Below are 27,873 nucleotides of genomic sequence, written 5' to 3'. Positions count from 1 at the left end.
CCCAGACAACAATATTAAGGGCGTGCCGTGGTAGCACTGCCTTTAGCGTCCTGTACAAGCTGTCGTCGTGTCCGCTTTTTCACCATACAAACAGCATGCCGGCCCAGTCACATGTTGTATGAGGCTTCTGCAGACACACGTAAGTGACTGCAAGACATACTCGATCAACAGCCATACAGGTCACACTGAGGGTGGCCGTATAAACAACTTTATCACTGTTACAAATATGCGCCACACTGTGAACAAGAATGACAAACACATTTCGGGAGAACATCCGCACCGTAACACAACAGAACAAATACCCAGAACACCTTGCAGCCCTAAAAACTCTTCCGGGCTACAATATACACCCCCGCTACCACCAAACCCGGCCTTTCCAACCCCGCCCACCTCAACCGACGCCCCCTGTGTGGGGGGCAGGGTTGGGGGGGCAGGGTTTGATGGTAGCAGGGGTGTTTATCGTAGCCCGGAAGAGTTAGGGCTGCATGGGATTCTGGGTATTTGTTCTGTTGTGTTACGGTGCGGATGTTCTCCTGGAATGTGTTTGTCATTCTTGTTTGGTGTGGGTTTACAGTGTGGCGTATATTTGTAACAGTGTTAAACTTGTTTTTACCGCCACCCTCAGTGTGACCTGTGTGGCTGTTGATCAAGTATGCCTTGCAGTCACTTACGTGTGACTGCAGAAGCCTCATACAACATGTGACTGGGCCGGGCACGCTGTTTGTATGGTGAAAAAGCGGACGCGACGACAGGTTGTAGAGGACGTTAAAGGCAGTGCTATCACGGCACGCCCTTAATATTGTTGTCCGGGTGAAAATCGGGACAAATTCAGGAGAATGGTTGCCCTGAAATTCGGGAGTCTCCCGGAAAAATCGGAAAGGTTGGCAAGTATGACGCTGTCGTAAAAATCAGGAGGGTTGGCAAGTATGACTCTGTCAAGCGCCATTCATATAAAACTTGCGGGCCGCACTAACATTAAATTTTCATATTAAGGTGCGGGCCGCAAAATAACGTCTCGCGGGCCGCAATTGGCCCGCGGGCCGCGTGTCTGGGACCCCTGGTCTAAGTAAATATTTATGAATTAATTTAAAATCCAATGGCTAAATTAAAATCAATCTGATTAGTAATCTTTAAGGTTGTCGATGACAATTTACCAGTCAATAGGGGTTTAACGATTAATCGATGTATTGATTTATATTCCTTAGATTCAACTACTTCGATCTGTGCTCTGCAAGTTTGCCTTTCGGCAACATCGTTTTGAAAGGGAATAGATCGATTTTATCGACAATAGAAAAAGGAAAACATTGGATTTAGGAACAGCAGACTTCATGTGAACTTTAACACTTAATGACCAGGACTAAACATTATTCAAATTTGTCTGCCCGTCTGTGACGTCATCGCCATCAGTCGGCAAAACAAAAAATGGCGGATACCTACGGTGGTCGAAAAAGGTTACAACAAATGCAGACACGGCACGACAATATCATAAATTACAACACAACTTTCATGCTACAGCACGATCGCAAAAGCCACAACACATACTGTACAAACGCCACAATACAATAATATAAAGCCACAACACAACTTTAAGCCACCAAAGACGCGACGGAGAATACAGAACTAACAGCGGAGCAAGTTATGGCGACGGACTAGATTCCTGAAGATAGTATATTAGTATTATTGAAAAAGTAAGAAAAGTTATTTATGAGTGAAAAAGTGGTCACACTTCGCTTACTTTTCCAACTTTGTTCTTTACCTTTTTCAACTTTCTGTCTCAGGAAGTCGGCGAGTCGCCAAAACTTGCCCGCCGTCACTTCCGTTCTGTCTTTTATTGTCCTCTTCTGGCTTATAGTTGTTGTGTTATGGCTTTATGTTATTGTGTTGTGGTGCTTGCATTTGTTGCTACTTATCTCTGCTACTGTGTCTGTTTATTAAAATGAGAGCAGTAGCAGGTCAAACAACTGCTCATTTAACCTAAAGAGATTTGGATATCAACTTGTGTTGGCATGAATACTAATTCTAAAAACAACAGCAAAACTAGCAAACAATCGACTGTTAAAATATTGGGGACTTTACTTTTATTTAAAGTTTCTTGAATGTTTAAAATGTGAAAAAAGGTTTCCTCTCGTTAATTCAAGCTCAAGTGCTGGTTGTACTTGATTCAAATAACATGTGACTGCATTGGCCATTAATTGTTGTTTACTTGATTGTTTGCATTCATCATTCATGTATACATCATTCCCTTACAAGAAATAACAGCAGTATAGGAAACTCAGTGTATAATCTATCACAAACTTTTACCAACTCAGAGGCGATGCAGCATCAGCTCAGTAGCTAGTTTACCTCTCTGCAAGCAAGGAGCCGTTTGACAAAAAGTAGTTCCTCGATGTTAGCTCGTAGTGGTTAGAGTGTCCGCCCTGAGATCGGTAGGTTGTGAGTTCAAACCCCGGCCGGGTCATACCAAAGACTATAAAAATGGGACCCATTGCCTCCCTGCTTGGCACTCAGCATCAAGGGTTGGAATTGGGGGTTAAATCACCAAAAATGATTCCCGGGCGCGGCTACGCTGCCGTCCACTGCTCCCCTCACCTCCCAGGGGGTGATCAAGGGGACGGGTCAAATGCAGAGGACAAATTTCACCACACCTAGTGTGTGTGTGACAATCATTGGTACTTTAACTTTAACTTTAACTTAACAATTACAATATATTACTTGGTTAACACACAAGTAAATGGAGTATTGTTGGTGATTTCCGGATGTTTTGTTGCGTTATGGGCACAATAGAGGACTCCCATTACCTGTAATGTTAGCCGCCTTGTACTAGCAGTTTTTTACTATTAAGCATGCACAGAAAAGAGAATGGTCGTGTAAAAAGCAAGTATATCTCTATCCTGAGAGAGAATGTAGGACCCTGGATGAAAATCTGATTTTACGAACATTGTATTGGATGACATCTGGATGTTGTGCTTACTTGGACTGTGATGAAGGTGTGAGGAATCAGGTGGTTTGTATTCATGGTCTTCAGTCTTCAGAGAGACAACAGTCTTTGGAAACTTGGTGAGATCAGCCTCCTCCTGCCCTGGAAGACACTCTCCCTCATGAGTAACCCAGAGATACTCTTCTTCCTCTTTGATGTGGGGGGGCTGTGGATCCTCCTGCCTCAAAGAGGAGCCCTCCCTGCCCCCTGCTGCTGAAGGGGACGTTCTTCTTGACGACCGTTCATCTGTTGGACGTCTGCAAGACAACACAAACAAACTTCAGCTCAGATGTGTCAAATATTTTTTAGTCTATCAAATATAATATTTTCCAAGTGGACTCACAGAAGTTGCCGTGATGTTCTTCTACACATGGAATAATCATAATGTATTGATTATTATAAATTGTGTAATTTATCTTGTTTTCTATATTTACAGTAATTATTGATACAAGATAAGCAGCTTCATGTCTGCATTAAGTCAGTCAGCAGTTTCATTGTGCTGCAGCATCAAGTGACGCCAACTCGCTCCTCCCACTACCAACCTACCAGCGAAGCTTGATGTGCACCTCCAAAATAGTCTGACCTCACGTCAATGGTCACAAGGACTGCAGAGCTGTGATTGGTTGGCTTTACTTTTACACACAATATCCTTTCCTCTTTCTTCCTTCTGCGAAAGCAACATTTTTAAACTTAACAGAAAACAAAGAGAAGTGCAGTGTGCATGTGTAACAAGTGCCAGCTCGTGCGGTCGTCCGATAGTATGTTGGTTAAACCTCACTCAAACCGTAAGAAGTGTGCTGGCGTGAAAATATTTGGGTACCTCATCATTCGATTACAAAAAAAAAATATTGATGCATGTTCAATTTGTGTACATTATATTAGAGGCCTACTGAAACCCACTACTACTAACCACACAGTCTGATAGTTTATATATCAATGATGAAATCTTAACATTGCAACACATGCCAATACGGCCGGGTTAGATTAGTAAAGTGCAATTTTAAATTTCCCGTGAAATATTCTGCTGAAAACGTCTCGGTATTATGACGTTTGCGCGTGACGTCACGGATTGTGCGGACATATTGGGACACCATTGTGGCCAGCTATTAAGTCGTCTGTTTTCATCGCAAAATTCCACAGTATTTTGGACATCTGTGTTGGTGAATCTTTTGCAATTTGTTTCATGAACAATGAAGACAGCAAAGAAAGCTGTAGGTGGGATCGGTATATTAGCGGCTGGCTGCAGCAACACAACCAGGAGGACTTTGAGTTGGATAGCAGACGCGCTACCGTGAGTACGCAGCTTTGGCTTCCAAACATTTGATCGCTTGCCCGTACGTGCGTGCCGCTATGTGCATGTCACGTACGTAACCTTGGGGAAATATATGTGCTGTATGAAGTTAACGGAGGTGAACGGTACTTTGGGCTGTGGGATTGAGTGTGTTGTGCGGGTGTTTGAGTTGTATTGGTGGGTTGTATGGACGGGAGGGGGGAGGTGTTTGTTATGCGGATTAATTTGTGGCATATTAAATATAAGCCTGGTTGTGTTGTGGCTAATAGAGTATATATATATGTCTTATGTTTATTTACTGTTTTAGTCATTCCCAGCTGAATATCAGGTCCCACCCGCCTCTCACAGCATCTTCCCTATCTGAATCGCTTCCACTGCCCTCTAATCCTTCACTCTCACTTTCCTCATCCACGAATCTTTCATCCTCGCTCAAATTAATGGGGTAATCGTCGCTTTCTCTGTCTGAATCGCTCTCGCTGCTTGTGGCCATGATTGTAAACAATGTGCAGATGTGAGGCGCTCCACAACCTGTGACGCCACGCTACTTCCGGTACAGGCAAGGCTTTTTTATCAGCGACCAAAAGTTGCGAACTTTATCGTCGATGTTCTCTACTAAATCCTTTCAGCAAAAATATGGCAATATCGCGAAATTATCAAGTATGACACATAGAATGGATCTGCTATCCCCGTTTAAATAAGAAATGTCATTTCAGTAGGCCTTTAAAGCACTTTTTCATATTCAACATTTACTTAAATATTAAATTAAATATTTCTTTTTTTCACTCTGAATAAGCATTAATCACTTACAAGTGTGCAACTAGTGTATTAGTAATAACAAACATCAGTTGACTTCATTTCCATGGTATGTTATCAAGGTAATAGAAGTGTGTGCAAACAACATATCATTTGTATTCAATGCTAATAAAGTTAGCACTAACACGAAGTAGACTACTGCACCCATCCATTTTCTACCGCTTGTCCCTTTTTAATGTAAGTGTAATACAGTGTGACTTATTCCAGACTTAAATTACGAGACGTTCGTTCCTTTCCAGTAACACCTATTTTATGATGTTAAGCGTGACTGTACTATACAGCAAAAAGCAGCTAAAGTATTAAATAAGTCAATATAATTCTCACAGAGAACATATAAAATACACTCCTCAAAAAACGCTTGCATTTGCTACATAGGCCTGTTAGCGGGCTAACGCTAGCACGTTAGTTTCGAACAACATATCAGGTAAATAATATAAAACTATATATAATTTATATTACCTCATTAGCCGCATGTAGAAGAGAGGAGTCAAATATGTTCTTCCAATTGTTACACCAGCAACTCTTAATTTTTGTTCTGTGGCTTGGCGAAGCAAGTGTGCACCATTCACTATTGTCCCGGTGAAACACGTGTTTGGCGAACATTTGTTCCACGGTTGAGAACACCTCCAAGACGCCACAGGAGGAAGACAAACAAGATGGCGTTGGACGGAGAAGACGTTGTTTTGGTTATTGTAGTTTATTGAGCTTAATTACACCGTACATGTACACATGTAGGTTGTTTAATAGAGTAAACATCGTTAATAATTGTTTGTATCCGGATACATTAGTCTGAGTGCACTTTAACGTGCTAGCCTAGCCTGCTGGTTAGCTTAGCTTTTTAGCTGCTAACAAAGAGACGCGGAAGTTATCGACACAGCAAAGCAGATATCCAATGTAAGTGTAAAGTGTTATTATTGAGTGAAAATATCTAAATTACAACGGCTGTGAGTGTTGGTGAATCAGCGACTAACTGCTGCCGTTGAATTAATATTTGTGATGTTAGAAATAAAACCGATAGCAGAGTACGAGGAGGAACTTTGTCCAACAAAAGAGGAGAAGGAGCGACAACATCACGCTGTTTTCAAGAAACTTACAGTTGTGTTTAACAGAACAGGTTTGTTTACTTCTTACTCTCACATGTGTACTAACTTTATATTTATTTATTAGCACCATTCTTAAATATGTTGTGTGTAAGAATGTGGGTGTTCTTGTGAAGATGATGCACATACGTCTGTTATTTGCAACCACGTGGTTGACAGCGTTCTATCGAATTTAGCTACCCGTAAACATGAGTTGATTGAGTTTGATTGATTGAGACTTGTATTAGTAGACAGTACAGTACATATTCCGTACAATTGACCACTAAACGGTAACACCCGAATACGTTTTTCAACTTGTTTAAGTCGGGGTCCACGTTAATCAATTCATGGTACAAATATATACTATCATCATAATACAGTCATCACACAAGTTAATCATCAGAGTATATACATTGAATTATTTGCAATCCGGGGTGGCATGTGGAGGGGGTTGGGGCGGGGGGGTTTAGGTTTGGTTGATATCAGCACTTCATCATCAACAATTATATAATCTGAGAAATGGACATTACTTATCCTAGTCCATTTGTAAAATAAATTGTTTTACTTAAATTATAGTCTCTTCACTTTATCCAGACAGTCATTAGGACAAAAGACCCTGGGAGGACTTTGCCTTTTAAAAGGGAAAGCCTGGACATATTCACTGAGGCAGGACAGTATCAAGATGAATTCATCGCTCAATTTATTATCAATATATCCTGTTCTTGTTACATGATATCTTTTTGTTCTATTTCATAATTTATAGGGGAACTGCACTTTTTTAATCATTCACAATCCTTATGTAAGGCAACACACAAGTTAAAGATGAAAAACAATTGAGTTTGTTTATTGATATTATCCACAATGATGGGATGTTTATATCTTTTTCTCTTGTTCTCTCTGTTTAGCTGATATATTGAGCATAATCCTCACTCCTTGGGTCAAGAATGCTGGGAAGAAATTAGCATCTTGCCGTGTCTTCTTAGTGATGTCTTTGGGTTTCAAATTAATTTGACCAACTTCTCGGTCTATGGTCACGACCTTCGCCAATACAAGCGTGAGGCATGATTTATAATCTAGAACAAACTAGTGATGAGATTATGAAAAACAATTGAGGTTGTTTATTGATATTATTCACAATGAAGTTACAGTAATACTAATAAGCACACAAGGGAATGTACATTAATATACATGTAAAGTACACATTGGCGTAAGAATTATGTTAATTACCAAAATATTGTCTTGTTCTCTTTAAGCCAATATCGTATATCCTTTGGTGAGCTGACCGTATCGTCACACTCCTAGTTAAAAGCACACCAACCTCATGACATGACACTTCCACGTGATGTAGAACAGTAGTACAACATTTTCAACATACACACACATGTCAAAAGAAAAATATAACAAATAAATATATTTGGTGGGCCAAACGAAACGACTCGGCGAACCAATTTTTGGGATGGGTGATGTAAGGAAGGGATAGTAGTTCTTTTAGAGTTGGGACACGATGGACAGATTCCGGCCAGAGAATCCTTTAATCATCTTTATTGCTGAAAGGTAGTTGTGAATGTGTGTGTGTGTGTGTGTGTGTGTGTGTGTGTGTGTGTGTGTGTGTGTGTGTGTGTGTGTGTGTGTGTGTGTGTGTGTGTGTGTGTGTGTGTGTGTGTGTGTGTGTGTGTGTGTGTGTGTGTGTGTGTGTGTGTGTGTGTGTGTGTGTGTGGTCTAAACGAATAGAGAAAAGAGGAAAAATTACAATCCAATCATATAGGCAGTAATATACATGTATATGCATACATAATATAACATAATGTAATATAATATAAAGGTGTGCATAATAACAACATATATACTGAACTTAACTATGCATGAACTTCAACAAGTTTCTAAGCTTCAGAACCATACGTGGCGATTATGTGGTCTCTGTCGCCATGTAAAGGCCAAACTCCGCCATCGTAGTTGTAATGACGTTAAATAAACTACATGTGAATGTAAATGCCGTCAACGAGACTAATTATCTCTCAATTGACCCAAAAACATCTGATCTTAGCATACGATGCACAAAACATTTGCAGAAGTAGCAAGGCAGGACATTCAGTTCGAATGCTGTAACAGTATGTGACAAAACTTCCATTTAGTCATCAACGCACACAAGGCTGGCTGCCACCATTGATTGAAACCGGCTATTCTGACAAAGACGTGCTTTAAAGGGGAAATGACGTCACAGATTGACCTATCAACTTAAAGGCACAGGAACATTACAAAACTGGTTAACGGCACACAATAGGCTTTCGTACAGGTGATATGACCTTAAAATCTATATCCTAGCATAACAATATATCTCATCATTTGGTATATGAATGATAATAGAGTCATTTCAAAACGAGTTAAAAGGCTCCTAATTTGGCTGCTGACATATGCAGTAACATATTGTGTCTTATCTAATTGTATTATTTTGTCAAAACAATTATTATTAATATACTTGTTATTTTACTGTTAATATTTGGTTACTTTCTGTTGTAACATGTTTTTATCTACACTTCTGTTAAAATGTAATAATCACATATTCTTCTGTATTTTGATACTTTACATTAGTTTTAGTGATACTACACATTGTGGTATGGATCCAATACCAAGTAGTTACAGGGGCAGTATTCATTTAGTTTTAATTTTCAGTATAATTTTGATCACAGTTATAATCGGACAAAGGATGGATCACCCTCGTGTTTTATTCAAAACCATTGACTGTTCTTGATGCCCCTCAGCCTATATGTTTGGAACCCTCATCTGAATTGTGCAATGCATTTTTAGAGTATTTTATTGATAAGATTGCCACAACAAGGGCTCTCATTTCTGTTCCGACCTCTGACCCTTCTGTCCCGTTTAACTTCTCTGCTGTTTTTAATCAGTTTGAGAAAGTGACTCTGTGACAGCTACAGGAATTAACTAATCATATGAAGCCCTCAGGTTCCCCCCATGATGCTGTCCCTCCTACATTTTTTAAATAAGTGTTTTTTGCATAGGGCAGCCTGTTCTTAACATTTTAAATAGCAGTCTGTTTTCTGGTGTGGTTCCTACCAGTTTTAAACACGCCGTGGTTCAACCGCCTTTAAAGAAACCTGGTCTGGACAGTTCGGTTTTAGCCCATTTTAGACCCATTTCTAAGCTGCCTTTCCTCTCAAAGATCTTGGAGAAGATTGTTTTTCCCAGTTAAACACTTTTTTAGAGGACTGTGATATTTTAGAAGTCTTTCAGTCTGGGTTTAAACGCCTCCATAGTACAGAGACAGCATTATTAAGGGTTTTTAATGACATCATTCGAGCAACAGATTTAGGTGATCATGAGATTTTACTTTTACTCGATCTAACAGCAGCATTTGATACGGTGCACCATAATATTTTATTAAGCCGCCTACAGCATCAAGTGGCCATTTGTGGTACTGCTTTGAGTTGGCTGAAGTCATATTTGACTAACAGGACCTTCTCTGTAAATGTTGCTGGTTCTGAATCCTCTGTTGCTCCCTTGACATGTGGGGTCCCACAGGGCTCAGTTTTAGGACCACTGCTCTTTTCTATTTATTTACTTCCCCTGGGCTCAATCCTCAGAAAGCATGATATTTGTTTTCATTGGTATGCCGATGACACACACATTTGTTTTCCGTTAAAGAGAAATCATGCCTCTTCAATGCAGCCACTACTTGCTTGTCTTGATGATATCAAGGCCTGGATGGCCCTAAATTTCAAAGAAAAGAAGACAGAAGTAATAGTGTTTGGACCCAGTGGTACCTTTGAGCTCCCCCCTGTTGACTTTGGCCCCTTGGCTTGGCACGTTAAAGGCCTACTGAAACCCACTACTACTGACCACGCAGTCTGATAGATTATATATCAATGATGAAATCTTACCATTGCAACATATGCCAATATTGAAAAAGTGCAATTTTAAATTTCCCGGGAAATATCCGGCTGAAAACGTCTCGGTATGATGACGTTTGCGCGTGACGTCACGGATTGAGCGGAACAGCTCTGTTTTCATCGCAAAATTCCACAGTATTGTGGACATCTGTGTTGGTGAATCTTTTGCAATTTGTTTAATGGACAATGAAGACAGCAAAGAAGAAAGCTGTAGGTGGGATCGGTGTATTAGCGGCTGGCTACAGCAACACAACCAGGAGGACTTTGAGTTGGATAGCAGATGCGCTACCGTGAGTACACAGCTTTCTTCCAAACATTTGATTGCTTGCCCGTCCGTGCGTGCCGCTATGTGCATGTCACGTACGTAACTTTGGGGAAATATATGTGCTGTATGAACTTTGCGGAAGTGAACGGTACTTTGGGCTGTGGGATTGAGTGTGTTGTGCGGGTGTTTGAGTTGTATTGGTGGGTTATATGGACGGGAGGGGGGAAGTGTTTGTCATGCACGATTAATTTGTGGCATATTAATAAATATAAGCCTGGTTGTGTTGTGGCTAATAGAGTAAATATATGTCTTGTGTTTATTTACTGTTTTAGTCATTCCCAGTTGAATATCAGGTCCCACCCGCCTCTCACAGCATATTCCCTATCTGAATCGCTTCCACTGCCCTCTAATCCTTCACTTTCACTTTCCTCATCCACAAATCTTTCATCCTCGCTCAAATTAATGGGGTAATTGTCGCTTTCTCGGTCCGAATCGCTCACGCTGCTGGCGTCCATGATTGAAAACAATGTGCAGATGTGAGGAGCTCTTCAACCTGTGACGTCACGCTACTTCCGGTACAGGCAAGGCTTTTTTATCAGCGACCAAAAGTTGCGAACTTTATCGTCGATGTTCTCTACTAAATCCTTTCAGCAAAAATATGGCAATATCGCGAAATGATCAAGTATGACACATAGAATGGATCTGCTATCCCCGTTTAAATAAGAAAATCTCATTTCAGTAGGCCTTTAATAAGCCCATGATCACCAACCTGGGCTTTCGTATTGACAGTGATTTTAAATTGGACTGTCAGATTGGCACAGTGGTGAAAGCCAGCTTTTTTTTATTTACGTCAGCGGGCCAAGGTTAAAAACCTTCTTTCTAAGCAACAGTTTGAGACAGTAATCCATGCCTTTATCATATCTCGGCTGGATTACTGTAACTCTTTGTATTTTGGATTTAGTCCATCCTCCCTCTCACGTCTGCAGCTGCCCGACTTTTAACAAACACAAGAAAAAGAGAGCACATTACTCCTGTTTTAGCCTCCCTCCACTGGCTGCCTGTTTCTTTTAGAGTCCATTTTAAAATTATCTTACTCGTTTTTAAATCCGTATGTGATCTTGCCCCACCGTACCTCTCTGAGCAGCTCCACCTCTATGCCCCCACCCGGTCCCTCAGGTCAGCTGATCAGCTGATCCTGGAGGTACCCAAAACAAAGCGCAAGCTCAGAGGGGACAGAGCCTTCTCTGTTGTGGGTCCCAAACTCTGGAACGATCTCCCTCTCCATGTGAGACAGGCCCCTTCTTTGGCTATTTTTAAGACCCTTCTTAAAACCTGTTTTTATTCACTGGCTTTTATTTAACCCAGCATGAGACTTTAAACTGTTTTTAACTTTTAACTTTTTAAACTGTTTTTAACTTTTTAACTGCTTTTTATCTAACAAATTGTTCTTAGGGTAATTTGTATTTGTTTTTTCAATGTGTATTTTACTTATTATTTTTTCGGTCAGTGGTCAACAAAATAAACAAACTTTTGTTTTAAATGTTATTTTTTAGTCTGTCCTTTGCCTCTATTTCTTTGTGGTGTACAGCCCTTTGTTCTTCAACTGTGGTTGTTTTTATAGGGCTTTATAAATAAAGTTGGTATGGTATGGTAATTAAATATTAAAATTATTTTCAAATATTGGCTTTTATTTAAATTATTTGTGTTTTTGCCCTTAAAGTCTTCCTGTGTCCTGGGACTTATTTGCTGAGTTTGTAAACAATAACAAATATTACAAAATATTTTGTGCTTATAACAAATATCAACCTAATTACTGTTGTATTGACCATATTCGAGTTGTATACTTGGTATCGTTGCTATCAATATTTGTATTGATCCGCCAACGTTTGTTTACATATAATAGTACTAGTATACGGCTCGCGCTTGTTAATGTGCCATTTTTACGGCATTGCAAATTGATGCTGCTTTAAAACCTATTTGAATTGATATAGACAAAGTTTAGCTTGATGACTTTGGCTAAAATGATAGTTAAATCTATTTTTCACACAATTTCATCTCACTCTTGTTAGCTAGCTAGCAAGATACAAGCTAACACTGTTAAGCCTGGTGTATGTATACTCTGCGTTGTGTAGCGTGCGTAGGCGACGTGCACATGGCGACAAATGAACTACGTTTTGTACAAGGAGGATATGCTAACCGGAAGCTAGAGCTCTTCAATGTAAACAAAGGTGGGCAAATTAATATAAATATGGACAATAACAATAAGTATGGTATCACTATATGGCCAATACTACAGTGGTTAGATTGATATATTAACAGTAAATAAGCAAGTATATCAATAATAATTTTAAGAAAATGATGGTATGGAAACTGGAACTTGTGTAATATGTTACTGCATATGTCAGCAACTAAATTAAGAGTGTTTGTAACCAGTTTTTAAATGGTTCTATTAGTAATTTTATATGAAATAATATATCTCAAAATACACTTTAGGCCTTATCGCCATCCCTAATGAAAAAAATCCTCCAATCGGAATTATTTTTCTTTTCTTGTGAATAATGTTTTAAATAGTGTAGTGTTTGTCCGCCACTGAGATTTCAAGACAGTTCATGCAATAACTTGTTTTTCTAAAGTACATGTAAACGTACTGAATGCATTGTGTGACTGAGCAAAGCTGGATGTTCCTAAAACATGTTTGTCTTCTTGTGTCCTGCAGACGTCAGTGAAATAGATCTTCTCCCTGAGCAACAGGAGTGGCGCTTCAGGATGGATAAGGAGGAGCCACAGCCCTCCCACATTGAGGAAGAAGAGGCGCCACAGACACACTACATTAAAAAGGAAGAGGAGTACCCACTGACCTTGTATTTTAAAGACGAAATGGAGGCAGAAGAGACCCCGCACAATAAAAAGGAAAATGACCCACTGACCTCCCACTTTAAAGAGGAAGAGGAGGAGCCACAGTCCCCCCACATTAAGGAGGAAGAGGAGGAACACAGCATCGGTCAGGAGGGAGAGCATCTTGAATGGTTCGAGGAGTTCCCAGTGATTGGTGTGATTGTAAAGAGTGAAGATGATGAGGTCAAAGGTGAAAGTGAGGAGAAGAGAGAGGCGGAGCCTCCAAGCAGCAGCTCAACTCAACACATGACAACAGAAGCTGATGGAGACCACTGTGGAGGATCACAAGCAGACAAGATCTTAGCTCCACTCTCAGATAGTGATGACACAACGTCTCACTCTCCTGACACTGATGATGAAGACTCTAAAGATGATAAGACAAGTCACACTGACAACACACGCTTGACATGTTCTCACTGTGACAAAACTTTTAGTTACCGTGGTAATCTAAAAGTACACATGAGAATACACACTGGAGAAAACCCTTTTTCCTGTTTAGTCTGCGGTAAAAGATTTGGACGGAAAAATGTGTTGAATTTACACATGAAAACACACACTGGAGAAAAGCCTTTTTCATGTTCAGTATGTGGTAAAGGTTTTGTACAAAGAGGTGATCTGAAAGTGCACATGAGAATACACACTGGAGAAAAACCTTTTTCCTGCTCAGAATGTAGTACATGTTTCCAACGAAGTGGTAATTTGATAGTACACATGAGAAAACACACGGGAGAAAAACCTTTTTCATGTTCAGAATGTGGTAAAAGTTTTATAGAAAGTGGTACGTTGAAAACACACATGATAATACACATGAGAGAAAAACCTTTTTCATGTTCAGAGTGTGGTAAAGGTTTTACAAAAAGTCGTGAGTTGGAAGTACACGTGAGAACACACACCGGAGAAAAACCCTTTATGTGCTCATATTGTAGTAAAAGATTCACCCAGAAGACAAATTTGATAAGACACACAAGAATACACACTGGAGAAAAACCTTTTATGTGTTCAGTATGTGGTAAAGGTTTTACACAAAGGGACTCTTTGAAAGCACACACAATAATACACACTAGAGAGAAAGTGTTGAGTTGCAGTGTGTGTGGTGAAAGATTCTCTTCTAAGTACCAGTGTAAGAAACACAAGTGTGCTGGTGAGAACAGCAGCAGCAAATGAAGATGCAGGGTTTGAAATAAACTGTCAACTATCCTTTAAATTTAAACAATTTGTTGTGCATTGTTAAATGTTAGAAATTCACATTTGGTGGAAAGTTGTGACATTGACGAGCGAACAGAATCTATTGACTGGCTCATTAACATGAACCATGTTCAACCAATGAGGCTCTCTTCTCTGCTCTGATTGCAGCTGGGACTGCTGCGCGAGGCTACTGTCCACCTGACCCCCTGTAAAAAGGGGCTCATGGCAGCACCCGCTGCTCGTTGATGACATAAACTGCAGCCTGGTGCCTTTTTTCATTTCTCCAAAACATCCCCAAAAAGTGGCTATGTTTGTCGCTAGTCACTTTTGGTAAAAAGGAGTTAAAAAGTCTGCAGATTTATCAAGAAAGTCAGTAGAGAGAAAACACCGTCGTGGTTGTGGGATATATTCCCTTACTTTGTAATTCACACATCACATTCACAGCTCAACAGCCATTGTTTCATCAAACACATAAAATTATTTAATAAATGTCACTTTTCCCTCCTCTATTAGTCTGAAGTCTTTTATTTTCACACCTTTACTATTTTTTTCACTTCATTGAAATTTCTAGAAGTACATTTGAAATGTTTCCTCTTAATGCTGCTGCTGCTGCTCCTGGTACATGTGCATTCATCTTTCCTCCATCAAGATAGCTCAGCTTCACAATGTTTGAGTATTGACTGCTGGTATTCATATGTTTCTATTGTTTAGCATATTTCACTCTTTTCTTTGCTGAAATGAACTGGATGAATGTGTCTTTGATTGTCACTACTGAGTGTAATTATATATAATTATATATATAATAACTTTCCATACTTCATCTTCATTACTGCTTGATTTAGCTCTCATCTTATTTTATCCAGAGAGAACTTGACCATTAAAAGATGGCTGCACATCAACAATTTGTCAATAAGCTTAAATAAAACTAAATATATCATTTTTGGATTTTCTAAAAATGTAAAACACATAGTGATGGATGATATTGAAATAAAAAGACTAAAGGTAATCACATTTTAGGAGTTATAAATGAAAAACTAAACTGGAAACTACAAACCCCAAAACCAGTGAAGTTGGCACTTTGTGTAAATCGTAAATAAAAACAAAATACAATGATTTGCAAATCATTTTCAACCTATATTCAATTGAATAGACTGCAAAGACAAGATACTTAACATTCGAACTGGAAAACTTTGTTATTTTTGGCAAATATTAGCTCATTTGGAATTTGATACCTGCAACATGTTTCAAAAAAGTTGGCACAAGTGGCAAAAAAGACTGAGAAAGTTGAGGAACGCTCATGAAACACTTATCTGGAACATCCCACAGGTTAGCAAGCTAATTGGGAACAGGTGGGTGCCATAATTGGGTATAAAAGCAGCTTCCATTAAATGCTCAGTCATTCACAAACAAGGATGGGGCGAGGGTCACCACTTTGTGAACAAAGCAACAAGCAAATTGTCCAACAGCTTAAGAACAACATTTCTCAACCAGCTATTGCAAGGAATTTAGGGATTTCACCATTTACGGTCCGTAATATCAAAAGTTTCAGGGAATCTGGAGAAATCAAAGCGATGATTTTACAGACCTTGGATCCCTCAGGCGGTACTGCATCAAAAAGTGACATCAGTGTGTAAAGGATATCACCACATGGGTTCAGGAACACTTCAGAAAAGCACTTTCAGTAACTACAGTTTGTCGCTACATCAGTAAGTGCAAGTTAAAACTCTACTATGCAAAGCGAAAGCCATTTATCAACAACGTCCAGAAACGCTGCCGGATTCTGTGCCCGAGCTTATCTAAGATGGACTGATGCAAAGTGTAAAAGTGTTCTGTGTAGGGCTGGGCGATATGGCCTTTTATTAATATCTCAATATTTTTAGGCCATGTCACGATAGGGCTGGGCGATATGGCCTTTTAGACTTAGACAAACTTTAATGATCCACAAGGGAAATTGTTAAACACAGTAGCTCAGTTACAATGATGGAAAATGTAAGGATGGAAAGGACAATGCAGGTATAAATAGACTAAGTTTAGCGATATAAAATTTAACATATATACGAATATATACATAATATGTGTACAGTATATTATATATACAGATATATTATGTCTATAACATATATACAATATATAGCAATTACCATGTACAATATTACAGTATATGTGACAGAAGCAGCATAAAATAGAGAGTAGATCCAGCAGAAAATAGACATTAAAAACAAAGAGAAGTAGCTGACATAGAAGGTGTCAGGTAATAGGCAGATATCATCTATTGCTGTATGGCGAGTGATTATACAGCTGGATGGAGTGCGGAATGAAGGAGTTCTTGAATCGCACAGTGCGGGAAGGAAGCTGAAGGAGCCTGTTGTACTATGAACTCAGCTGTCCCTCAATTTTCAGGTGGAGTGGGTGGGCAGGACTGTCCATGATGGCCAGCAGTTTGTCCAGTGTCCTCCTGTCCCTCACTGACACAAACACCTCCAACTGCGTGCCAATAGTTTGGCCGGCTTTCCGGATCAGTTTATCAATCCGGTTTGAGTCCCTTTTGCTGGTGCTGCTCCCCAACAAACCACTGCAAAGTACAGGGCACTGGCCACAACAGACTGATAAAATATCTCCAACAGCTTGCTGCACACATTAAAAGACCTAAGCTTCCTCAGGAAAAACAGTCTGCTCATGCCCTTCTTGTAAACAGCTTTGCAGTTGTCCTTCCAGTCCAGTCTGCTGTTCAAATGGACTCCCAAGTACTTATACCTCACCACTACTGCCACCTCCCGGCCCTGGATCTTGATGGGCTCCACCGGGGTCATTCTCTTCCTGAAGTCGATGACCAGCTCATTTGTCTTGTCCACATTAAGGACCAGATGGTTCACCTGAGACCACTCCACAAAGTCAGTGATCAGTGTCCTGTACTCCAATTCCTGTCCCTCTCTGATACACCCGACCACAGCAAAGTCGTCAGAGTATTTCTGCAGGTGGCAGGACCTGGAACTGTACTGGAAGTCTGAGGTGTACAGGGTGAACAGGAAAGGAGACAGGACGGTCCCCTGTGGAGCACCTACACCACTGACCACAGTATCCGACAGGGAGCTCCCCAGTCACACAAGTTGGGGCCTGTCAGACAAGTAATCAGTGATCCAGGAGACAATGGATGAACTGACACCCATCCTGAGCAACCTGTCACTCATCAGAATTGGCTGAATGATATTAAAGGCACTGGAGAAATCAAAGAACATGATCCTCACAGTGCCCTTCCCACCATCCAGGTGAGAGTGAGCATGATGCAGCAGGTAGATAACAGCATCATCCACTCCTACATGGGGCTGATATGCAAACTGTAGAGGATTCAGGGAAGGAGCCACCAGGGGTCTCAGCGGATCCAGCACAAGTCTCTCGGGAACCTTCATGACCTGGGACATCAGGGCAACAGGTCTGAAGTCGTTCAAGCCTGATGGGATGGGCTTTTTGGGCACCGGCACTATGCAGGATGTTTTCCATAGCACTGGTATCCGTTTTAGCTTCAGACTCAGGCTGAAGATGAAGTGCAGGATCACTGTTAGCTGAGCAGCACAAGTCTTCAGGACCCAGGGGTTAACTCGGTCAGGGCCTGCTGACTTGGCTGGATTGACTTTCTCCAGCTGTCATCTCACATGTCCAGGTGTCAGACACACCGGGCTGGCTTTCTCAGTGGGGGGAAAAGAAACAGCGGTGGCAGGTAACAGAGAAGGAGTTTGTGTATTGATGTTCAGGGGAGGTGTGAGGACAGGAGTAGTGGGGGGAGGGCCAGCAAAGGGTGCATTGCTAAATCTATTGAAGAACAAATTCAGCTCGTTGGCTCTATCTACACCCCCATCCAGCAGTTTGGCTTTGTTGTTGAAGCCTGTGATGGCTTTCATGCCTTTCCAAACATCACGAGTGTTGTTCTGTTGGAGTTTAGCCTCTAGGTTCCTCCTGTAGGCATCTTTCCCTTCTTGCAGCTGAACTTTAAACTGCCACTGAATCCTCCTCAACTCGTCCCGATCACCGGATCTGAAGGCTAGCTTATTTTTATTCAGCAGCACCTTTAGCTGGCTGGTGATCCAGGGCTTGTTATTTGGGTAACAATGGACAGTTTTTGTAGGGATGATGGAGTCCTCACAGGAATTGATGTAGTCTGTGATGCAGTCTGTGATGCTGTCAATATCTGTCCCGTGAGGCTTACAGAGTACTTCCCAGTTTGTAGTCTCAAAGCAGTCCTGCAAGGCAATGCATAACTCCTGGTTCCTCCTCTGCACTGATTTTGTTGAGACGGGCTGCCTCCTCATAGCAGGAACATATTGAGGTGTTAAAAGCACCAGATTGTGATCGGACCGTCCCAGGGGGGGCAGGGCAGTGGCTCTGTATGCATTTTTTTGAATTAGCATACAGTAGGTCCAGAGTTTTATTTTCCCGTGTTGCACAGTGCACATATTGATGGAAAGTGGGTAAAATAGAGTCCAAAGAAACATGATTAAAGTCACCCGAAATGAGAATGAGGGCATCCGGATGTTTGGTCTGTTGCTTAGCAACAGCGGCATGAATGGTGTCACAAGCAACAGCTTCGTCAGCAGAAGGAGGGACATACACTCCGATGAAGATAACAGAAGTAAACTCCCTTGGCAAATAATATGGTCGAATTCCAACAGCCAGAAGTTCAATGTCCGGCATACAAACACACTCCTTAACAGTAATGTGTCCAGGATTACACCACCTCTCGTTCACCAAGATAGCAATCCCGCCGCCTTTTTTCTTACCGCTAAGGAGTGTGTTTCTATCCACCCGTGAGGTTGTGAAGCCGGGTAGAGACGCGCTGTGGTCCGGGAATTCCGTGTGTAGCCAAGTGTCCGTAAAGCACATGATGCTGCACACGGCGTACTCTTTTTGAGTTTGGACGCGCCCGTACAATTCGTCCATTTTATTCGCCAAAGACCGCACGTTCCCCATGAGGACAGAGGGAATTGCAGGCTTAAATTTCCTTCTCCGCTCCCTCATCTTTATGCTGGCACGGCGTCCCCTGCGCTTTTTCCGTAGTTCCATGGGAAGGTCCGGCCGCGTTCCCCATAGCGCTGGTAAGGAGAGCGCAAACAGCTCCTCGCGTGTGTAAACAAAAGGCCTGCTGCTCCGTTGATCAAAGCCAAACACAAAACGGCCCGAAAAGAAAAAGAAAAGTAACGAAAACACACAAAAGCGCCCGAAAACCAGAGATCGGGCCATTTTGGGCTGAAAGATGCGTGTACGGTGGACCTACTCGCTAGCTTGGGAATTCTTTGCGAGCTACATCCAGCAGTGGCCTTTGAAGCAGCGGCGTCCACTACCAGCGGTGACCGTCAACGAAAGAGACGTAAGAGGTGCGTTCGGAAGCAGAAGCGGGGGTGTCGGGCGGGGCTAACAACAAAGCTAAAGGCGTTGTTGTTAGCGGGGCTAACGAAAAAGCTAAATGCTAATCCACAAAGAAGCGCTAATAAGGAGTCTGTTAAGCTAGAACTAGCCAGCGCCAGGCTGGATAATCCCTGCACACATAGCAATTCTCTTAGAATAATATACAACTCACATAATGTTTTTTCTGCATCAGAGGTGGACATGCATTTTACTGAGGTGGCAAACAATCTAAAAATTCCTGTCATATCAATTTCTAGATATGGTCGAAATTATTTAAAGTGCACTACGCATAATAAACGTAACATTATTAATATTGCTACTACGGATACTTTCAACAAAAACTCCTCAAAACAGCCCACCACCTATAATATGGGCTTTTTAAACATAAGGTCATTGTCTTCCAAAACGTTATTAGTTAATGAAGTCATTAGAGACAACAATCTTGATGTCGTTAGTCTAGCCGAGACCTGGCTCAAACCAGACTAATTTTTTGCGCTGGGTGAGGCGTCTCCTCCTGGCTATACGGGAACGCATATTGCCCGTCCCATTAAAAGGGGTGGGGGTGTTGCACTAATATACAACAAAAACTTTAGCCTTACCTCGGACCTAAATAATATATATACATATACACATACATATATATATATATATATATATATATATATATATATATATATATATATATATATATATATATATATATATATATATATATATATATATATATATATATATATATATGTATATATATATATACACATACCTACAACACACATTTAACAAGTAACTATGAATGTGACACAACAGCGTGTATACATAGTATACATATACATACACATACAAACCTACTGACTCTTAGTGCAGTTCACTATATCCTGTGAACAATATATTTTTGTACATTCTTTTAAAAACATTGATGCTTGGACTTTGCTTATGTACTTCGCTCAGATTGTTCCACAACTTGACACCTGTGATGGAAATGCGAAAACTTTTCATGGTGGAATTTCTCATCTGAATTTTAAAATGGAGTTCTCTCCTCAAACTATGCCCCCCCTCACGTTCCCTAAACATGTTTTGAATGTTCAGTGGTAACAAGTGGTTCCTAGCCCTGTACATAGTTATTGCTGTTTGATATGAGACAATGTCGGTGAATTTTAATAATTTAGACTGTAGAAATAATGCATTGGTGTGTTCCAGATAGCCGACCTTGTGAATGGTCCTTACTGCTGTTTTTTGTAAAATGATTAGTGACTGTAACGAACTTTTGTAATTGTTACCCCAGACTTCAGTACAGTAGTTAAAGTATGGCAAAACTAAAGAACAGTAGAGAGTGTGGAGTAACCTGCTTTGCTTTGTTTATGACTGCTATACTTCTTGCTACTTTGTATTTAACATGTGTAATATGTGCTTTCCAGCTGAGCTTGTCGTCAATTGTTACACCAAGGAATTTGATTTTGTGCACTTGCTCAATAGCCACCCCATCAATTTCTATCTTCAACTGTGTGTTTAACCTGAACCTGCCAAAGAACATAAACTTGGTCTTGCTCACATTCAAAGATAATTTGTTCCAGTCAAACCATAATTTCAGTTTATACAACTCTTCATTTATGTTCTTTTGTAATGTATCTAGATCATCACCAGAGCAAAATACATTAGTGTCATCTGCGAAAAGTACCATAGACAGCAACTTGGATGCTTGGCAAATATCATTTATGTACAGTATAAAAAGTTTTGGTCCCAATACTGACCCCTGGGGGACTCCACAAGCAATGTCCAAGCAATTTGAGCTATGGTTTCCCAGCTTCACAAACTGTTTCCGTCTGTCCAAATAGCTTTTTATCCAGTCTATTGCCATACCTCTTATACCAATTTTCTCCAGTTTATTAATTAATATATTGTGATTGATAATGTCAAAAGCTTTTCTGAGGTCAATGAAGATGCTAATTGCATATTGATGATTATCAATTGCGTCTGTGATTCTTTCAATGGATTCCATCAATGCCTGAGAAGTAGATCTTTTAGTTCTAAAACCATATTGACTCTCTGAGAGTACATTATATTTTTCCAGGAATTAATCTAATCTGCTATTAAATAGTTTCTCCAATATTTTTGAAAATTGAGGCAGTAGTGAGACAGGTCTGTAGTTTGTGAAGAGGTGTTTGCTCCCATTTTTATACAGTGGAATGACCTTTGCTATTTTCATTTGATTTGGAAATGAACTGGTTTGAAACTGGTTTGAAATCTGTTGATTGTTTGTTTTTACAGTTTTTTTACTATGTCTAATATTTCCTTCTCTTCGACTCTCTCAAGGAACATTGAGCATGGATTTCTCTTCACCAGATCCCCCGTATGCTCTCCTTCCACCCCTCGATCCATAATTTTACTCTCTAGATCAGGGCCTACTTTAACAAAAAAGTGATTGAAGCGATCTGCCACCTCCTCCATATTGTAATTTTCAATATCATCTTCTTTGAAATATTTAGGTAAGCTGTTTTGTTTGACACTATCTCTTATTATACTGTTTAATATGTTCCATATCCCTTTTATATTATCTTTATTACGCTCTAGTTTATTCTTGTAGTATTCCTTCTTACTTATCCTTATAATACTGATAAACTTATTTTTAGATTTTTTATATTTATCCTCAGCTTCTTTGGTTCTCTGTCTAATAAAATTCCTGTATAATGCATTTTTCTTTTTACAAGCATTTTCCAAACCTTTCGTTAACCATGGACAGTTATCATATGCTCTTGTTTTGTTGTATTCTTTGATTGGACAATGTTTATCATACTTTGACTTAAATATTTCCAAAAATATATTATGAGCACTGTCCACATCTTTTTCATTATAAATCATATCCCAGTTCAGTGATACTAGATCCTGTATTAACATATTAATTGATTTGTCTGTCTTTATTCGCCTAAATATTTTTTGTTTACCTGTCCTATTCTTATAAACATAATCAATTACCGTAAATACCGGCAGGTGGTCGGTAATATCGCAGACTAATAACCCACTCTTCATTATATAAGCCTGCCTTTTCATTCAGTCTGGGTTGCATCGTAGTTTGTGTTCACACGACAGTTGACGACTTCTGTTCCTGTTCTGTAACCTTGTAGCTTCCACGCTAAAGGCTCTGGTAACCTGCTAGCTTCCACGCTAAAGGCTCTGTTTAGTGTTTTACTCTAGCTCCCACGCTAGCTCTTTTAGTTTTGTACTTTTAGTGCTATGAGCACGTGTTTATTTGTTACTGTCTGATTTATGCTTTAATAAATCATTGCTTACCTGCAAGCTGTGTCCGAAGCCCGATCTGCATCCCTGGGAGAACGAACACCCGCACCCGGTCGTCACAATCTCGATATTTTTAGGCCATGTCACGATACACGATATATACAGTATTTCGATATTTTGCCTTAGCCTTGAATTAACACTTGATGCATATAATCACAGCAGTATGATGATTCTATGTGTCTACATTAAAACATTCTTGTTCATACTGCATTAATATATGCTCATTTTAAACTTTCATGCAGAGAGGGAAATCACAACTAAGTCAATTTACCAAAACTGTATTTATTAAAAGGTTGTTAAGCAGTGGCACAAACATTCATGTAATTTCCAAAACAGAAAGTGCAAGATTGTCAGAGACATTTTAAAACAAGCTATTAGTGCACTTTTGAGCATGATGTCACTAAGATGACATATCAAAACAACACTAAATTAAAGTGCACTTTTTGTACAAAACGCCACTACAATAGTTTAAAACAAATAAATAGCACTTTTGTGCATGATGTCACACAAGATATTTCAATAACTGTCAAATAAAAAATTAGCTGCATAATAGGAAATCAAATAGTGTATGTCCTTCGCTATGTGGTAGGTTCCTGCGGACGTTATCTCCTTCTGTTGTTGACTATTTTTTTCATCTGGTGATGATGTAGAAATTGTTGCTTGGGCATTTTGTGGGTGTGGCACCGGCCTGAGATGTTGACATGCAGAGTTTCAAGCACTCCTCATTCTCTAGCGGGTGACTTTTCAAATGATGCTACAAATTAGCAGTAATGCTACTTTTTGGAGCAACACTTTTGCCACATACTTGACATGTTACGGCTGTCTGTTTAACATCTTCCCGCTTGAAGCCAAACCACCGGCAGACGATGGACCCCGTGCTGTTTTTCTTGGGAATTAATTATTCTTCCTTCATTTGTTACCAGATTCGCAACTTTGTCTCTCTCGTATTACCACTCGCACCGCACCGCTAGCACCACAGCTAACATTACCATGCTGCTACCTCTCTGTTGCACCGTGCGACAGTATGTGACGTATGTAAGAAGGTGCGCTTGTTTTATCTCTTTGTGAGAAGGAATGGCAAGAAAGAGTGAGAAACCCCTGTAGTGTAATTTCTGCAGCTAAAAGCAACGTGTACTCAAATATCACGATATAGTCATTTTCTATATCGCACAGAGACAAACCCGCGATATATCGAGTATATTCGATATATCGCCCAGCCCTAGTTCTGTGGTCTGATGAGTCCACATTTTGAATTGTTTTTGGAAACTATGGACGTCGTGTCCTCCGGACCAAAAATGAAAAGAACCATCCGGATTGTTCTAGGGCCAATCTACATTTCTGTCAGTGGGTGCTCGGACGGGCGGTAAATCTGACGCTACTTTTCTGAGGCTATGTCTACACTAAGCCGGATTACCCCTTAAACAAATAATTATTTAGCCTAAGCCCCGTTTCAGCCACACTAAACTACCGTTTAAGGTCCCCCTCCTCTGACAATTTTTTTACACGGGTAAGTGCGCCGTGTAATTCTTGAATCTCCGGCTCTTAGCTTTGTATGGACTCATTGATCATTTACAAACTAAGTTCGGAGAGGAAGTGACGCCAGTAAGACCGCGCCCCACACAGGAAGTGATGTCACAAAGAACGCGCCACAGTCAGCTTCATAATAAAGCGGTTTTGTAAGTTGGAGGTAAACACTGGAAATATGGAGGCGAGTCACCCAGACATACTCGTGTTTCTCCTTCCGTCTGTACAGACGCTTGTGGAAATCACACATGAATACCTTAAGAGAAAGCGATTGCAGCTATTGCGGATACAACACTTCTCAGACGGCAAGAGAACTTTCGAATGTCGAGGTCAGCTGTGATTCTACCTACCGAAAAACTTTGTCCATTTGTCGAAGGAGAGTCAACGAGAATGCGGGTTCCCATGGATGCGATAAAAAAAGGTAGCGTGTGCTTTGTATTACCTGGCCGTCGAGGGAATACTAAGGAAAACGGTGAATTATTTTGGCCTGGCAAAGCAGGCTGTATCAATTATTGTCCGCCGTGTATGTCGCGGACTCAACGTCTAGGTCCAGAGTATATAAAGTCACCAAAAACGAATGGACAATAAAGGTGAAGGCAAAAGAGTGAGGAGTGTCCTGACCAGATATCTAGATCCCGAGATTGATTGTTGTAAAATGTTCTTTGTCACATTGTGTACTTTTACGTGTCCAATAAAGATTTGATTAATTTATGATTGCTTAGGTGTGATTCACTACAATAGGGCCCCACAGCACACTGGATTTCAGTTAATTGAAATACCACAACACTGGATAGTGTTCAGATAAGTTAAATTTAAGAACTTGCACACAAAGCAACACTGGAGGTGACTATGACGTGCGCATTTTCCGCGCATGCGTATTAGGTCGCGTTGCACCAGAGGGTGGCAGGGGGTCTTAAACGACCATTGTATGTGTGTGGACAAGGATAAGGTTAGGTGGGATTTACCCTGGATAACCTTGCATGTGCGGTTTTTGCTTGGTGGTGAGAAAGAATTTGCAATCAATCTCACGTGGGTGCTCGGCATTGTCTGTGAAGGCGCCATTAATGCTGAAAGGTACATACAGGTTTTGGAGCAACATATGTTGCCATCCAAGCAACGTTATCATGAACGCCCCTGCTTATTTCAGTAAGACAATGCCAAGCCACGTGTTCCAACAGCATGGCTTCATAGTAAAAGAGTGCGGGTACTCGACTGGCCTGCCTGTAGTCCAGGGGCCGTATTTATCAAGCTTCTTAGAATTACTCCTAAGAAGTCTGCTAAGAGTTGACTTAAGAGTAAATAAATTCTTCGCTGAAAGCTGCACTTAAAAGTTAGTTATCAAGCGTCTTACTCACACTTTCAGCGAAGTGTAGGACTGAATCTTAAGTGTCACACTCAGAGCTGAATTACGACATTACTATGTGCCGTAAACGGAATTTTAGGTGACGTTATTTCTGTGTCCATAGAAATGACCAATCACGGAAGGGAATCCCTTGTCTAAGAATAAAGAAATATCTTAGAAATATTTAAGTGGACAATGGGAGTGTATATTTTCACAATAAACTACAAAATAATACAAAACAAACAAACAATATTGGCAATGAATCAAAAATAAATGTTTCCTTTTATTGTTGCACCTTTCCTTGCTTCCTGCTCCCAGACCGTAACAAAGAGGCAGGGGAGACACTTCTCCAGGATGTATGCTCGGGGCAACACCCTTCACTTTACCCGGCAGTGGGTCTCCACAGCGGACAACTTTAGAGTGAATGATGAGTCCGGCGATGAGTTGAAAATCTTGCTTTATTGATTGCTTGCAAACAGCCAATCCAACACAAAACAAACTAGTCCCCGCTCGCACTCACAATACCGCTCCCTCTCTTCTCTCGCCCACACACTCACTGACGTCACTCACCTCACATGCTGTAACCTAGCGTATGTGTGTGCCACACACATACGTTACTCTCATAACATTTTCTTTCCAATTCATTAATTAGGCAACTAATTTGAAACTGGTGTGGGTGGCTCTATATATACTAGTCCACTGCAGCCACATGCAGAAATCAACAAGGAATCGAAAATTATTAAATCTGTGACAAAAATAATACCTGCTCTGTCTAAACGATACCGTTTTATCAGCTGCTCGTCATCAAACAAAGATGAACGTTCGCGCACGTCTCTCGCCTCAGTACCATCCCCTGCTGGCAACTCCTAACCACTTAAGACACCTCTGAAGGTCTCTTAAATATCGTGGAGAGTAGGAGTGATTCTTAGACTTAAGAACGTTGATAAAAAGCTTTTATTCTTAAGTTTGAGAGTAGGACTAAATTTCGCAAATTTTCAGGACTTAAGTGTAAAATGGCACTCTAAGAAGCTTGATAAGTACGGCCCCAGACCTGTCTCCCGTTGAAAATGTGTGGCGCATTATGAAGTGTAAAATACCACAACGGAGACCCCCGGACTGTTGAACAACTTAAACTGTACATCAAGCAAGAATGGGAAATAATTCCACCTGAAAAGCTTCAAAAATTGGTCTCCTCAGTTCCCAAACGTTTACTGAGTGTTGTTAAAAGGAAAGGCCATGTAACACAGTGGTAAAAATGTATTGTTGCCATTAAATTCTAAGTTAATAAATATTTTCAAAAAAATGTTACATTTCTCAGTTCGAACTTTAAATATGTTGTCTTTGCAGTTTGTCATCGGATTTGCGGCCTCATGTTTTGGACACTCGGGTGAAGAGAGGGGCGGAGCTTTCTACCGATCACCACCTGGTGGTGAGTTGGCTGCGATTCTGGGGGAGGATGCCGGACAGACCTGGCAGGCCCAAACGCATTCCTAGGGTCTGCTGGGAACGTCTGGCAGAGTCTCCTGTCAGAGAGAATTTCAACTCCCACCTCCGGAAGAACTTTGAACATGTCACGAGGGAGGTGCTGGACATTGAGTCCGAGTGGACCATGTTCCGCACCTCTATTGTCGAAGCGGGGGGGGCGTGGTTGGGGTTAAGAGGAGAGTATATTTACAGCTAGAATTCACCAACTCAAGTATTTCATATATATATATATATATATATATATATATATATATATATATATATATATATATATATATATATATATATATATATATATATATATATATATATATACTTGACTTTCAGTGAATTCTAGCTATATATATATATATATATATATATATATATATATATATATATATATATATATATATATATTTATTTATTTTATTATGTATATAAA

At 40.4% G+C, this 27,873-nt stretch overlaps 1 protein-coding gene across 1 annotated transcript in view; it reads right to left on the bottom strand.

Moving 5' to 3' along the window:
- LOC133653562 (zinc finger protein 771-like) overlaps window positions 1-5,760 on the bottom strand; it is a 19,255-nt gene extending 13,495 nt beyond the window's left edge. The window contains exons 1-2 of the mRNA XM_062052983.1: window positions 5,541-5,760; window positions 2,972-3,234 (exon numbers count right to left, since the gene is read on the bottom strand). Of these exons, the coding sequence (XP_061908967.1) occupies window positions 2,972-3,234; window positions 5,541-5,554 (277 nt within the window). The 5' untranslated portion in view covers window positions 5,555-5,760. The remainder of the gene's footprint in view (window positions 1-2,971; window positions 3,235-5,540) is intronic.
- Between the last annotated feature and the right edge of the window lie 22,113 nt (window positions 5,761-27,873).

Source organism: Entelurus aequoreus, linkage group LG07 (genome assembly GCF_033978785.1).
Source record: "Entelurus aequoreus isolate RoL-2023_Sb linkage group LG07, RoL_Eaeq_v1.1, whole genome shotgun sequence".
NCBI lineage: Eukaryota > Metazoa > Chordata > Actinopteri > Syngnathiformes > Syngnathidae > Entelurus > Entelurus aequoreus.
This window is presented reverse-complemented; position numbering and strand designations above follow the sequence as displayed.